General features: G+C 45.1%; 1 protein-coding gene across 2 annotated transcripts; it reads left to right on the top strand.

The window, feature by feature from the left end:
- The first annotated feature begins 410 nt into the window (after nucleotides 1-410).
- IL22RA1 (interleukin 22 receptor subunit alpha 1) lies at nucleotides 411-12,682 on the top strand. Of its 2 annotated transcripts, XR_013348415.1 has the most exons (7): nucleotides 411-897; nucleotides 3,749-3,930; nucleotides 5,212-5,396; nucleotides 6,273-6,408; nucleotides 7,259-7,380; nucleotides 10,820-11,962; nucleotides 12,260-12,682. XR_013348415.1 is itself a non-coding variant. In XM_077837843.1 (6 exons), exons 1-6 carry the CDS (start codon nucleotides 719-721, stop codon nucleotides 11,810-11,812), a joined length of 1,797 nt encoding a protein of 598 aa, XP_077693969.1. In that variant the 5' UTR covers nucleotides 411-718; the 3' UTR covers nucleotides 11,813-12,682. The 2 variants fall into 2 exon arrangements, 1 of the variants encoding a protein (XP_077693969.1); XM_077837843.1 differs by having other exon boundaries at nucleotides 10,820-12,682.
- The last annotated feature ends 2,206 nt before the right edge of the window (nucleotides 12,683-14,888 follow it).

Genomic DNA, 14,888 nt, shown 5'->3' with positions numbered 1-14,888 from the left:
CGAGAGGGACAGGAGGTATGGATTGTACCTGGCAAGCTGCCTTTGTTACCCAGAGCAGGGGAATCCTCAGGTGGTATCAAGCCACTAGAGTGGCACTTATTATATTTATTGCAGTAGCATCTAGGGGCCCCCCAACCAAGGAACAGGGCCCCATTGTGCTAGGCACTGTACAGACACATGGCAGAAACATGGTCCTCGCCCCAAGAGCTTAGTCTCCACCCACCCTCCCCATGGCCAGCGTGGGCATGTCCCAGGGAAAGGAAGTGTGGCCAGCACCCCTTTACATCTGGCTGATTCGGGACTGCCTGAATGACCCTTTGAACTGATGGTGTAAATCGGAGCAGCTTTCAGGGAACCAGCCAGAGGCCTGGACAGCTCGAGGTCTACAGGCATGCAGAGATGGTGTAAAGGCACTGTTGCCCCTCACTACGCCCCACGAGCTGTGCTGAATGCTTGGGGGGTCCAGCTCAGGATCTGACCTGTCGCATGTTGCTTGTTGTGCTAAGTGCACTACTGCAGAATCGCAGGCTGTCTCCAGCAATACTGGCCTCAACCCCAGCCCCAGCCTAAGCTCAGTCCAGATCCAAACACCAGGTCCTCAGCCCCTCTCCAGGTGACTGTAATGGGCATACTCTGTAGTCCTTGATCACTACCATGGAGCTAGCTAGCACCCCCGCAGCTGGCTGAGTGTTGTGGCAAAGCTGGAAACCCTGGTGTTATGATTTGGAAGGTGCCTTTCAATGCTAACTGCCTCATTCCTCTAGGCTGTTCGATCGCAGAGAGGTCACCGCTTCTGAAACATGCAGCCTTTAGTTCTACAAACTTTGAGAACATCTTCAAGTGGGAAAGCGAAGCAGAGACTCCCCCAGGCACGGTGTATGAAGTCCAGTACAAACGGTATGTGGGCTTTGCCTTCTCCTTGGGGCCCTGCTTGAATGGGTGTCGAGTTCCTGGATTTCAGGGAGAAAAGGGCTGGATCAGGAAAGCAGGCTTAGCTGCCAGTGGCTGCTTCTTTGACTGCCAGGGAAATGACACTGCTTGGAACTGAGCTCAAGGGTCTCGGAGTTAATCTCAGCTGGAGAGTGATTGTCAGTTAAGAAGGAATGAATGGAAACTGAAAGCTCTCCGGCCCAGTGGATAAGGACCCTGGGCTAGCGGTTGGGGTTCTAATCCCTGCTCTGCTACTGACCTACTGTGGGACTGTAGGCTGTTCTGTGCCTCAGTTTCCCTATCTGTGAAATACTGCCTGTCCTTTGGTAAAGTGATTTGAGCTAAACAGATGAGCAAGACTATAGAAGAGCTTCAAATGATTGTTCCAGAACCAGTGATGGGTGGAAAACTTTTGGCAAAAACAAAATCAAATGAAAAACAAACTCAGTTCTATGATTATTATTGTTGGTTCATTTTCCAGCCATTTCTAAGCAGCACATATTTTCTGCCCTGCAGAGCCCAGCCTCCGCTCTGTGGGGAGGGAGAGGTTGGGGTTATTTCTTGGTACAGTCATGGGCATTTGAGAGCTGGCTTAGAAACAGGCCACATAACATTTCCCAGACTGTGCCCAGGGGGACTTCAGATAATTGGCCATTAGAATTTTCTTGCAATCCTCCAGCTGGGCCAGAGTGCGGTGGGGTCTTCTTCTAGGAGAGCTCACAGTTCTGTCACTCTCTAACCCCAGCCCTGCCATCCCTGCCCAAGCCTGCTGTGTGTCAGCAACAGTGATCACGCTGGATTAGCAGTTAGTCAAGAGCCCCAAGAGAAAATGCAGTTTATACAAGGAGGCTCCTGTGTGGATCATCTGGTCCTACAGGCCATAAGGTCCCGGGCTGCATCTGTGGTGGTACATGAGACACATGCAGGACCCAATTATGCAACCCTGTTCTTTTCCTGACCTACACTTACTCATGTGAGCTGCAATGGGACTATAGCTGGGTAAATGCTGCTAAGCATAAAGGCTGCAGTATCAGGCCCAGGGTGAATCCAGCCACTAGCTGGGAGCCCCTGTCCATTGAACATGTCTGCTGTAGGGTCCTGATCACCCAGGGCTTGATCATTGAACTCAGCAAGTCTTTCCATTCGCTTCATTGGGTTTTGGATGGGTTCTCAGCTGGTAAATTTTACAGCGAATTTACACACAATGATTCAGTGGCAGAGTTGGTGATGGAACCCACACCCTCCCCATGCTTTTACCAACGGGCAACACTTTCTCCAAGCAAGACACAGACAGATTCCATAATCAGGCAGGCGCCAGGAGCAGCAGATGAAAGAGTGCAGCCAGCTCATTAACCATTCAGCTCCCAGATGTGTGTTAATTATACTAATTAATGAAAAAGGCTGACTTCAACCCCTGTGCTCTGATGGGTAACTGCTCTAGCTGCCAAGCTACAGGGAGCTTCTGACAGTGCTTAATTTGTGCCAGGGCTTGGCAGGGCTGAGCCCCGGCACATCTAGCCTGGGCAGTTCATAGCCCTGGCACCTCTGGTCTTGCCGCATCAGTTATGAAAGTAAAAAAATTGCTTGATCCCCAGCACTTACAAATTAAGCACTGGCATCTGGGATCAGCTTCTCCTTACAGTTCCCCTGAGAGGAGGAGAAACAATCTATGCAAGGAGCCTCTTCCAGCAGAGATAAGAACAGCCCATTCCCAGTAGCTCACTCTGCTGCCTGGATTACCATCACCTGGTGGTGGCACAGTTCCTGCCTATGGGCCATGTGGATCCCAGATTAGCTGGGGTCCTGGGCAGGATACACACATACAGTGAGACTGGCTGCTGCGTGGAAGGCTCCATGTATAAGAAAATTCTCCTCTTGGGTCCTGGTCACCAGCCGGCAAACACAGCAGTGGATTCCTGAACCCCTTCCAGAAAAGGCAGAGAGGGCATGTGCTCCTTATATACCTGCCTTATGATCCAAAGCTCAGAATTGGAGTTTCCTCTAGTAAACAGGGTCAAAATGTTCCATGTTGGGTGTCGACATGCACCCAAATCCATATCTAGGAACCTAAATACAGAAAGTAGCTGGGTTCCCACAGGTACTCATTGCACGGTAGAGGGGTGCAAAGCCCTTCTTGAAATCAGGCCTCTGTAAGCGTCCAGATAAAGGATATAAGTATCTAACGTTAGGCACCCAGCTCTGCAAATGTCACCTTTAATCTGTTCAAGGTCTTTGTCAGCTGCAGTGAATATGAGTTGTGTGTACTTCCTGGCCCCTTTGTGACACTGATTCTGTTGTTCATGTAAACAAGCCCCTTTTTCGTAAAGAGATAGGACAAAAAGTTACCCACTCTCTGAAGAAACTCTTATCAGTGGCTGAAAGAAAAGAATCTTTAAACGACCCAGTAATTGTATGTCCCAAATCTGTATATTGAGTCATTTATAGAGGGCTAGAAATCACTTTGGGTCTGGGAGCTATAAGACCTGGGTTCTATTCTGGGATTGACTGCTGATTTTGGGTAAGTCACTTCCCTGCTTTGTGCCTCAGTTTCCCCATCTGTAAAATGGAGGTGTGTAAAATGATACTTCACAAGAGCATTCTGAGGCTTAATTCACTCATATTTGCAAAATGCTCTGAGACCCTGCTCTGAAAAGCATACGAGAAGCAGAAAATAGTGGCATTGGTGTTAGTCATTACTTTGATATTGCAGATCTCAAATATTTAGGGAGCACGCGTACGGGTGTGTCTATGAGTGTGTAAAATATATTCTAGCAATCCGACAGGGCAGACTGAGAACAGTCACTTTGTCTTCTCTTAGGTACGGGGACGAAGACTGGCTTCAGAAAAGTGAATGCCAGAACATCACGGAGCCCTTCTGTAACCTCACTCACGAGACGGAAAACTTCAGAGAGCGCTACTATGCTCGAGTGAGGGCTGTAATCCAGAACTGCTGCTCCTCTGACTGGGTCCCTTCACAGAGATTCTACCCCAGAGAAGACAGTAAGGGACATGGCTGGAGTCTGTTAACACCACACCTGATTACTGTAGGCTCAGTCCTGTTCTCATTGATGTCTACTGCGACATGTCCATTGGCTTCAGTGTTGCAGGACAAAGCCCACTATGGGAAGGGTCTTGTGGGTGTTCCCCCTCTGAAAGAGACTGTGATGCCAGACAGGAAGGAGTTCGACTAGGGGGCTTTGGGCTCCTGCTGACATTTTTTGTTCAGAGTGGGTTGGAGGTGGAGGAGGGCTCCTGACCTCCCCTGGAAAGCCAGATATCTCTGAAGGAGCAACTGCCCATGTTAGGGCACTTGTGGGCTCTATTAAGGGATAGCGAGACTCAGCGGGACACTAACAGGGGTATGATGGGAGCCTGTGAGCAGCCACGGACCTAGTCATGGAAGCTGTGAGATTGGAGCTGTGATATTGTGAGCTGTGAGATTGGAGCTGTGATAATCTGTCAGCTTTATGGATACGTAACATAATCCCACCTCCAAATTATCTCTGCCACTGATTGACAGTGTGGCCTTGGACAAGTCCCATAACTTCTTTCTGCCTAATTTTTCCCTCTCTGTAAAATGGGGGTAATATTTACCATGCCTACTTCACAGGGGCATTGTGAGACTTCGGGTATACCTATATCTAAATTCTACAGTGGTGCTTCCATCAACCTAGGTGTATCTATACCGGGGCTTAGGTTGGCTAAACTATATCTCAGAGGTGTGATTTTTTCACATCCCTGAGTGATGTAGCTAGGTCGACCTAGGTTTTAGGTATAGGCCTCAGTGTTTCCAAAGCTCTTTAACATCCTTGCATGAAACACGCTATCAAAGTGCCATGTAGTATCCCTAACTATTAGAAATTCACCTTTCTTTGGGGTGCATCTCAAGGTGGGATTATTGTGCCCCACAGCCATTCTCTACAGTTTGATTTTTAAGGCTATGTGACCCTGAGGTGCTACAGGTGGTTGCTTTTAACTCACAGCTGATCAAACGCTTTGCCTCCACCTGCAATCTTGTTTGATTTCTTTTGACACTTGCCCTTCAGTTTATTTGAGAATTTAGCATTCACAGTGACTCTTCCACAGCCTGCGATAAGGAATGATTGATGCCACATTTTATAAAGCTCCATAAAAGTTTAATAACTCTAGGCTGTTGGGCATATCGGGCTGAAGGGCACTGTACAATGTCAGAAGCAATAATTATACTCGCTAAACAGATGCTCTAGTAATTTATCATCTTTCGTCTAGTTAAATGACATTGCCCACTCTCCATCTTCTTAGCTACTATTGGAAAGCCGGAGGTGAAATACGTTCCTAGCATTAGATCCATAAAGTTTTTCATCCAACCCCCCTACACTCCTCTAAGAGATGAGGATGGCTCCCAGCTAACTGTGGAAGACATCTACAGCAGATTTGGTACCATCGATTACCACATGACGCTATTCAGCCAAAAGACGCACCAAGAGGTAACACACCTCCACAGATCCACTAACCGTTGGCTTTCGTAAAACCCAGCCTTTTTTGTCTGAATAAAATGTGGGGCAGGGCAGGGCAGGCATACAAGTGAATTCATGCTAGATGGGATTTCTGAAGAACCTGAATTCTGTAAGAATTCTGAAGAAGAGAATTTTCAGTATCTCTGATATTCAGAGAAGCCCAATCCTACAACTGACTAGAAACTGACCAGACTCAAATGGGAACGTGACCTATTTGGGAGGGTTGGTTGGAAAATGGATTTTCAATCTGTCCCATGAAAAATGTCAAGATTTTGAAACTTTTTTCATTCTGAATGGGGTCAAAAAACCAACAATTTCAAATTTTTTCATGAAACATTCATTGTGGGTCAGCTGAAATATTTTGTTTCAATTTTAGCTCTCTTTTTATATGTACATTTCAAAATGAGAAGTTGTTTAAAAATGAAAAATTAAAACTCTTTTTTCCAAAAATGTCAAAACTGGCTCTTTTGACACTTTTGAAAGTTTTTCCTCAATGTTTTCCTAAAAAAATTTTATCAACATCAATGTGATTTTGTGGAAAATATCAGTTTTGTCAAAATATCATTTTGCAATGGAAATATGTTGCAGTGAAAATTATCCAACCAGCTGTACTATCTTCATTGTCTCAGGGAAGTGAAATACAAAAAGGAAACAACCTAATGGTGGAAAACTAATTAGATGTTTTGCTAATCTTGGGGGTTATTAGTAAGAGTCAGGTGAGGATTTTATTTGTAAATGCAAATTTTTTGTTTTTTTTTTAATTGGAGTTGAAGTAATTAAATAATTTAACCTCTTTAAAATACAAATCTCTGCTTTGGGTTTTTGTTTTTGTTTTTTTTTTAACAGTGGGAAAAGAATGAGAACAACAAAGAATTTGAAGTTTCTGACTTGAACCCAGACACTGAATATAATGTCACAATATATCTCAAGCACTTAGAAAAAAGAAGCCAGCCTCGTGTGTTTTCCATTAGTACGTTACCAGGTGAGCCTGCTAAATCTGCACGTCTGAATTAGAGGCCCGTGTAGTTGGAAATAGGAGAGGACGTGGGTGGTGGGTGAAGCTAGCACTGGCCCTGCCCCTTCCACCCAAGGCTCCACCCCTCCGCCCGCTGAAGCTCTGAGCACTCCTCCCCCTTCTCCCTCTCCTCTCCCCGCTGTGGCCAAAGGAGTCCCGTCCCAGCCACGCTGGCTGGCCTGACCCCCAAGCCACCCAGGGCTGCTGGCTGGCCCGAGCCACCCCTGGCCGCCCCAGCCCCTGGCTGCTGGCCTGAGCCCTGAGCTCCAGGCCATCAGCTGGAGCTGAGGCCCCGCTGGCTTTGGGAGACAGGGGGAGTGAGGGCAGGGCCTTGGGGCAGAGCGTGGGTGGGGCCTTCAATACCTGCTGCCCATGGGAAGGGAGGTGTCCATGTGACACTCTGTTAAGAGGTGGGTCCATTCCATTAAAAGGTTTGAGAACCACTACATCAGGGAGTACATTCCAGCAACATGTTATTCCTCTATTTGAAGTTTCCACTACCCCAAGGCCTTTGTGCAAACAGACACAGCTAACCATGGGGTCCTGGGCATGTTCTGCCTAGGAGAGTCAGTTTGCAATTACACTCAGAGTTATAAGAAGGAGTGGGATCAATTTATTCTCACCAGTCCATTAGGAATGGGGAAAAAAGTGACGATCTCAAGCAGCAATAAGGAGCATGGTGGAAAATAGCTGTTGTGCTTAACGGCACCGTTAAGCCCTAAGAACTGAATGCTGGAGGATGGATTAGATGATCCAGCACATTATTTCCAATCCTATTCTGTGAGGCTAAATTGCATTTTTTTTCCCCACTGAACAGACAACACCTGGCTCCTATACTGTGTTGGGGGAATTACATTTGCTACAGGATCGCTGTTTGCTGTGGTATGTTATGCGATCTATAAATACATCAAACAACGCACAGCACGGCCGAAGTCTTTGGTAAGTGTTCTTAAGTCATTACAGGAAATGTTTAATATGCATGGGAGAATGTGAATCCATTTGAATAGGATCACAGAATTATAGCAATGTAGAGCTGGAAGAGACCTTGACAAGTCAAGTCCAACCCCCAGTGCTTGAGGCAGGACCAAGTAAACCTAGACCATCCCTGATAGGTGTTTGTCTAACCTGTTCTTAAAACCCTTCAATGATGGAGATTCCACAAACTCACTTGGAAGCCTATTCCAGAGCTTAACTACCTGTAGAGTTAGAAAGCTTTTCTTCATATCTAACCTAAATCTCCTTTGCTGCAGATTTAAGCCCATTACTTCTTGTCTTGCCTTCAGTGGACATGGAGAACAGTTGATCACCATGCTCTCTGTAACAGGCCTTAACATATTTTAAGACTGTTATCAGGTCCTCCCTCTATCTTCTTTTCTTAAGACTAAATATGCCCAGGTTTTTTTTTTTTAACCTTTCCTGATAGGTCAGATTTTCCAAACCTTTTATTATTTTTGTTGCTCTCCTCTGGACTCTCTCCAGTTTGTCCACATTTTTCCTAAAGTGTGGCGCTCAGAACTGGGTACAGTATTCCAGCTGAGGTCTCACCAGTCCTGAGTAGAATGGGACAGTTACCTTCAGTGTCTTCCATACAACATTCCTGTTAATACGCCTCAGAATATTAGCCCTTTTTGCAACTGCAACACATTGTTGAGTCAGATTGAATTTGTGATCCTCTCGAACCCCCAGATCCTTCTCAGCAGAACCACTACCTAGCCATTCCCCATTTTGTAACTGTCCATTTAATTTTACCTTCCTCAATGTGGTACTTTGCACTATCCAAGTTATTAATGAAAATATTTTAACAATACTGGACCCAGATTGACACTCTCCGCTATCCCAGTTTGACAGCACACCATGTATGACTCCTTTGAGTACCATCTTCCAACTAGTTATGCACCTACAGTATAGTAATTTCATCTAGACTGCATTTCCCTAATTTGCTTATGAGACTGTCATGTGGGACTGTATCAAAAGCCTCACTAAAATCAAGATATATCACATCTACTGCTTTCCCACATCCACTAGGCCAGTAACCCTGTCAACGAAGGAAATTAGACTGGTTTGGCATGATTTGTTCTTAACAAATCCATGCTGGCTATTCTAACACTATTATCATCCAGGTACTTACAAATTGATTGATTGATAATTTGTTCCAGTATCTTTCCAGGTACTGAAGTTAGGCTGACTGATGTATAATTCACCTGGTCCTCTTTGTTCCCTTTTTTAAAGAGAGATACTGTGTTTGTCCTTCTCCATTCTTCTGGGACCTCGCCCATCCTCTGGGAGTTCTCAAAGATAATTGCTAGCAGTTCTAAGATTGTTTCAACTTGTTCCTTAAATATCCAAGGATGAATTTCATTAGATCCTATTGACTTGAATACATCCAACTTATCTAAATATTCTTTAACCTGTTCTTTACCTAATTTGGCTTGTGTTCCTTCTGCCTTGTTAGTATTAATTGTGTTGAGTTATCTGGGCACCATTAATTTTATAGTAAAGCATGAAGCAAAATAGGCATTAAACACCTCAGCTTTCTTGATGTCGTCAGTTATTAGCTCTCCTTTCTCGCTAAATAGAGGACCTACATTTCCCTTCATCTTTTTCTTGTGCCTAATGTATTTAAAGACCCGCTTCTTATTGCCTTTTATGTCCCTTGGTAGGGTGTAATTCATTTTGTGCCTTAGCCGTTCTGATTTTGTCCCTACATGCTTGTGCTCTTCTTTTGTAACTCCTCCTTAGCTATTCATCCATGTTTCCACTTTTTGTAGGATTCCTTTTTTGATTTTCAGGTCATTAAAGAGCTTCTGATGGATCCATACTGGCCTCTTACTATTCTTCCTGTCTTTCCTTTTCATCAGGATAGCCTGTAGTTGTGCCTTTAATATTATCTCCTTGAGAAACTGCCAGCTGTCCTGAACTCCTTTTCCCCTTAGATATTATTTAAAGTTTGCTTTGAAGTCCCATTGTCCTTGTTCTGCTGCTCTGTCTCTCCTCTCCTTAGAGTCATGAAATCTATCATTTCATGATTCCTTTCACCCACATCGCCTTCCACCTTCAGATGTTCTATCAATTCCTCCCTCTTGGTCAGAATCAAGTCTAATGTAGCTGTCCTTCTGGTTACTTCCTCCATTTTCCGAAATGAAAAGTTCTCCCCTGTACAGTCCAAGACCTTTTTAGAAATGTTGTGTTTTGCCATATTACTTTTTCAGCAGATGTCTGGGTAGTTAAAGTCCCCCATGACTACCAGGTCTTGTGTTTTGGATAGTTCTGTTATTTGTCCTAGAAATGCCTCATCCACCTCCTCTTCCTGATTTGGTGGTCTAGAGTAGACACCTACCATGACATCACCCCTATTGTTTTACCCCTTTTGTCTTTACCCAGAGACTTTCAACTGGTCCAGACCTTCTGGACCTCAGAACGAGTGCATATATTCTTGATGTATCTCCACCCTTTTTATCCTGCCTTCCCTTCCCCAACAACATACACCCCTCTACACCAATATTCCAGCCATGAGACTTATCCCACCAAAAATAGAATTCTAGCATGACTAGTTGTGGCAGATAACTGTACAGAAGAGGTAATTGTGTGAGGCATGTGTAGCTCTCCTTTGGCAATGCAGCCTGGCCATTCTAGCTCAGCAAAGATTGTTAAGGTGAGTTTCAGAGTAGGGCAACACAGGTGATGTCAGGTCTGAAGACTTTGTTAAGAAAGTTAAGGAAGCTGGGTTTATTCTCCTTGGAGAAGGGCTGACTTTGAGGTGATGATCTGCTGGACGGTTTCAAAATTGTGAACCCCAAAAGCAACACTTTTATTATTCTTTACAGTCTAAGTTTTCAAAAGTGACTAGTGATTCTGGGTGCCTCCATTCTTGGGTGCCCAACTGGCAATAACTTAGAGGGACTTGATTTTTAGAAGATGGATGCTCAGCACTTTCTTAAATCAGACCTCCATTAAGGCACGTCAAGTTGGACACCCAAAAATAGAGGCATCCAAAATCACTCGTCACTTCTGAAAACCTTGGCCTACATGTTTATCCCTCCACTTGAATGGCCATTAACAGTATTGGGAGCTCTGCATGCTAAGCTAAGGGCAATCCATTTCCATGCAGCAGGGTGTGAGCCAAATACAGCAGAGGGCAAGGAGTTTGTTCCCTCATATACAGAATTGCACAATTGGTCTGGTGCATGAGGAGGGGTGTTTGCCTTCCTTTGAAGGAACACTGGAAGACACAGATCAGCTGGGTCAGTGGATCAGATCCAGTATGGCGGATTGCAAGCTCCTATGCAGAGTTTCCCAAAGGGATTTTGCAATAATATAAAATAAACTTTGAAAACTCACAGCTTCATTGCTACTAACGTTTGTCTTTCTACCACGACAGGACTTCAGAGGGATTTCAGCCTTCCAGCCCCTCATGCTAACAGTGGAGCATATTATAAGCCCCATTAATGATTTATCCAAACCTGTTCCGTACACCCCAGATGTACAGTTAATGCCGATTAACATGCTGCAGCAGACGTCTTTATTCCCTTTGCCAATAACTGCCTATCAACAACAGGCCAATGTGTTGGCATTTCAGCCCATCATTCAGCCAGTCAACCAAGCAAATGGTTTTCCTTCTGCATACACTCCTCAAATAGCCCAGGAAAATCTACCATGCACGCTGAACAAGAAACCTCTGGCCTTGACATATGGAGTGTGCATCGAAAGCCCAAGATGCATGAACAGGAGGAATTCTCAGTCAGACCAGATGCTGCAGGATGTTTCTCCTGAAAGGTTTGTCATTGGCAAACTTAAAACCAAGACACCAGGCGACAGGTACTGTGATGAGAACTACAAGGAGCAGAGGCCGAAGCTGGTAGAGAGAGGATTATGGGAAAGCAGTGACACTGACATGACAGGAGTGGCGTTCTCCATGGGGCCAATGCAGCAGTTGATGCTCCAGACAGACTGTGAGGAAGCTAAGCTGCACATGCCCCAGCAGTCACTGTCTCTGCTGCAGGAAGGTGGAAACTACAGACGGCAGATGGCAGGGTTGCTGCCATTGCTGTCCTTGCTGACAGTTGACACAAACTCTGTCTCAGAGGATGGGCATTCTCCGTCATCCTCCTCCCCCTTACTAAAGTCAGTCTGTACCTGTGATGACCTCCCCGGGGAATGCAGCACAGGCCAGTTGATGTCATTAGATTCATTGTCATATCCTGAAAACAAACTGAAGCCTCCGGACTTTCAAACAACAGATGTGTTATCGGCAGCAAGGGAGCCAGGCTGCCTAGAACTAAACAGCTTTGCACCCCATGCCTCTGGCTCCATCCAGGACAATGACATGCTTTTGACTATGTTGTTCAGAGACTTGGATTTAAAGGTACAGTGAGAGCATGGCCAGGATGAAAACACACTGATGTGTTACCACAGCATTGAATGATTTTTAAGGGCTGGATTCTGCCAACCTTTACTCACATTAAAGAGTGCCCTACTGGGCAAGCGTCCTCACTGAAATAAATGGAACTACTCGCTGAGTAAGGTACTAATCAACATGCATAAGAGTGTTAGAATCTGGCCCTACATTGTCACAGGCATGAGTGCCTTTACTAACTGCACTGCTTCCAGAAAAGCTATGTTATCTTTGCACTTTAATAATACCTAGCTCTTTGATTCTTGGATGTTGTCAAATTGATTACACCTAAAAGTTGGCCTATTTTAAAACTAGAGAGGGAGCCCAAGCTCACCTGCCAGATTCAACCCCCATAAAATTTGGGTCAGTTTGGGGCAGGACCCAGATTTCGTAGCTGACGCCTGTTTCTTTTCATCAAAATCTCAGATCTAAACTTTGGGGAAGTTCAGCTCCGGATGAAGTCACAGCAAGAAACAAATCTCATTTGGAGAGGATCTCATGAATGGTCATTTCCCAGATGGTAATAGTATTTTTAAGCAGATTTTGTTTAAAGCAAGAAGACTACAGGCTGGGCCTGGAGTCTCATTGCACATTTGTTGGTTGTGCATCACTGGTCAGCCAGAATCTATCAGAGATTCTGAATAAAGCTGATTGACAGGAGAGTCAGTTTGCAATGTCACCAGAAAAAAAGGGTTAGTTCAAGTTACACTCTTTTCCCTTTGGCTTTTGGCTAAGACAAACTGTAATATCCACTGAATACCTGACTCCTCCTCCTCCCCTGGGCTTATAGGAGGAATAACGGATGTGTCTTTTCCATTTTTAATATCTCTGTCTTAAATGAGGAATGAATAAGGGCGACTAATAAAGAGATGAAGCATCATAACGAAGGCAATAGCTGCCAATTCACTGGCTTGTTTTACATGTTTCTATTGATGTTTTTAGATAAATATTTATTTGGAAAAAAAGCTAATTGGATTGGTTCACGTACAATCCAACCCAAGTTCTTTATCACAGTTCCATCATTTCATCATTCAGTGGCTTTTTCCTGTTGTGTTCACTTCCACTTCTGGCAATGGAGCCAGGGAACCTGTTAATAATTTTATAAACTGGAGCAGGTTACAGTAATATGTTACAATTGTATTTCCCCTGTACGTTGCAAACATTTTTTGCGTGAGTCCAGGTTTCATCCCTCATTCTCTGTAGCAAGTGAATTATGACCATTCATTTTCATAGCAAGGCAAGGCCTTCCTTCCTCCATTACATAAGCTAGCTGCTTCTTTTCTACACCCAATAGTTACAGCTCTATACTGCTAAGGAGGCAGCCTGAGTGCTCTAAGTCTCTGCTGGAAACTCTCTGCAACCAGGGGTTCAAATCATGGCAGAGCGAGCTCAACCCTGTGTGCACTTCAGGGAACTAAATGGAGTTCCAGGCAGTGAACCTGCATCTGTGGCGTCGGCACAAGCCATAGTTCTGTCTGCTCTGCGTGGAGGCTCAAAGGGCCCTTGGAACTTTTTGTGGGAGTCATTAGGGATATGCCCCAGTTTCCATAACTAAAAATTTCTTCTCTCCCCACTGATGAGCAGTGTGCCCTGGGCAGGCTGGCCAGCTGGTTCCCTGCACTCCAGAGGCAGCTGGTACTGCATGTTTTATGGCCAACAACTGGTGGCCCTACTCCATTTTTATACATCCCTTGTTCACTCTAAACTCCCATTGGAGTCAATAAGAGTTTGGCCTTAGATAAGGTCTGAGTCAAGTTCTTCAGACTCTGGCCCATTGTCTATACGGTGAGTTGGGATCTTTTGAATTAGAAGTACCTACATACAAGGTTACTTATTCAAATTGATTACTTAGGCCCAGGTCCTAACCCATTCACTTCCCAACGTTGCTAAAGGTAAAATTCTCCAAGTGCACCCATGTGTCCTCAAAATCTATAAACATTCCTATTCCTGAGCCCTATAAGGAAGGCTGTTGAATGAGGCTTGGGAGTGATGGAATAGGGAGCACAAAGTACCCTAAAGCTTTAAAGGCAATGTGGGGCAAGAGAGACACTCCCAGGCTATTATGTGGGGGGGGAAGGTGAGCTGAGAATCTGTCATTTAAAATGTTTGGTGTCGTTCAACACTCTGGAAATGTTACAAGCGCGACGTCCCGTTCTCTGACCCTTTTATTAGCATCTCTGAGTGTGACAGATTTTTCTCCCAACCCAAATGGCCAGAAGTGATTTGTACTGACACCACCCCCCCAACCACCGCACCCCCATAAGCAGCAATTACAATCTAGTGACTTGGATTTGCTGCTGGTTCAAGATGAACACGTCAAGCAGTGGGGTCATAGCCACAATCGTCAGGATCCAATTTCACAGGGGCATTTCAATACACCTGCAGCCAGTGCTGGGCAGACAGGGTGAAAACTGACCCTCTCACAGACAGGCTACTACTCAGGGCTTCCATGACAGGGGCCAGTGAGGGCTTTGCTGGGGTGTGACTTGGTATTCAGGGGGGTGGTCCAGATGTTCTGACCCAGTCACATCTCTATGCACAGCCATCTGTGCAAAAATTAACCCCGTTCTTACTCGTAATAGGTAGCACAAAGATGCTCTCAGGAAGTATACAGGCACATAAGGATGTGCATGTGCCTGGTGAGAGATCCATTACACCTGCTTCCAAGCTACTCTTCAGAATTTGGCCCTTTCTTTGGAACCTGCTACTTAAGCCAAACTCCTCTTTCTTACAGTTCTGGTACCAGCTCATCAAATGCTTCCTAAGTGTGAGGTCGAGAGAGAGTCATTTCCCAAGGGAAAGGGGAGTGAAAGCCCCATCATTTGAAATGATGGCATGGACAAAGTCCTAGGAGATATACTTAAGGGATCAGTAATATACAGGAGAAGCTTAATTTGGCTAGTATTTGCCGTACAAAGCACATTGCCCAAAGCTTTACAGACTTCAATAAATAAGAGTAGAGGGAAAGAGGATTTAGAGGCAAGGGAGAAAAGGGATGTTTTCAGATTGGCTGAGCTGGGAAGCGGATGAGGCAGCAAGAACCCTGCATTGGCTG

Source organism: Eretmochelys imbricata, chromosome 19 (assembly GCF_965152235.1).
Source record: "Eretmochelys imbricata isolate rEreImb1 chromosome 19, rEreImb1.hap1, whole genome shotgun sequence".
Lineage (NCBI taxonomy): Eukaryota > Metazoa > Chordata > Testudines > Cheloniidae > Eretmochelys > Eretmochelys imbricata.
Note: the sequence above shows the minus strand (reverse complement) of the source record. Positions and strands in the feature narration are given on the sequence as shown.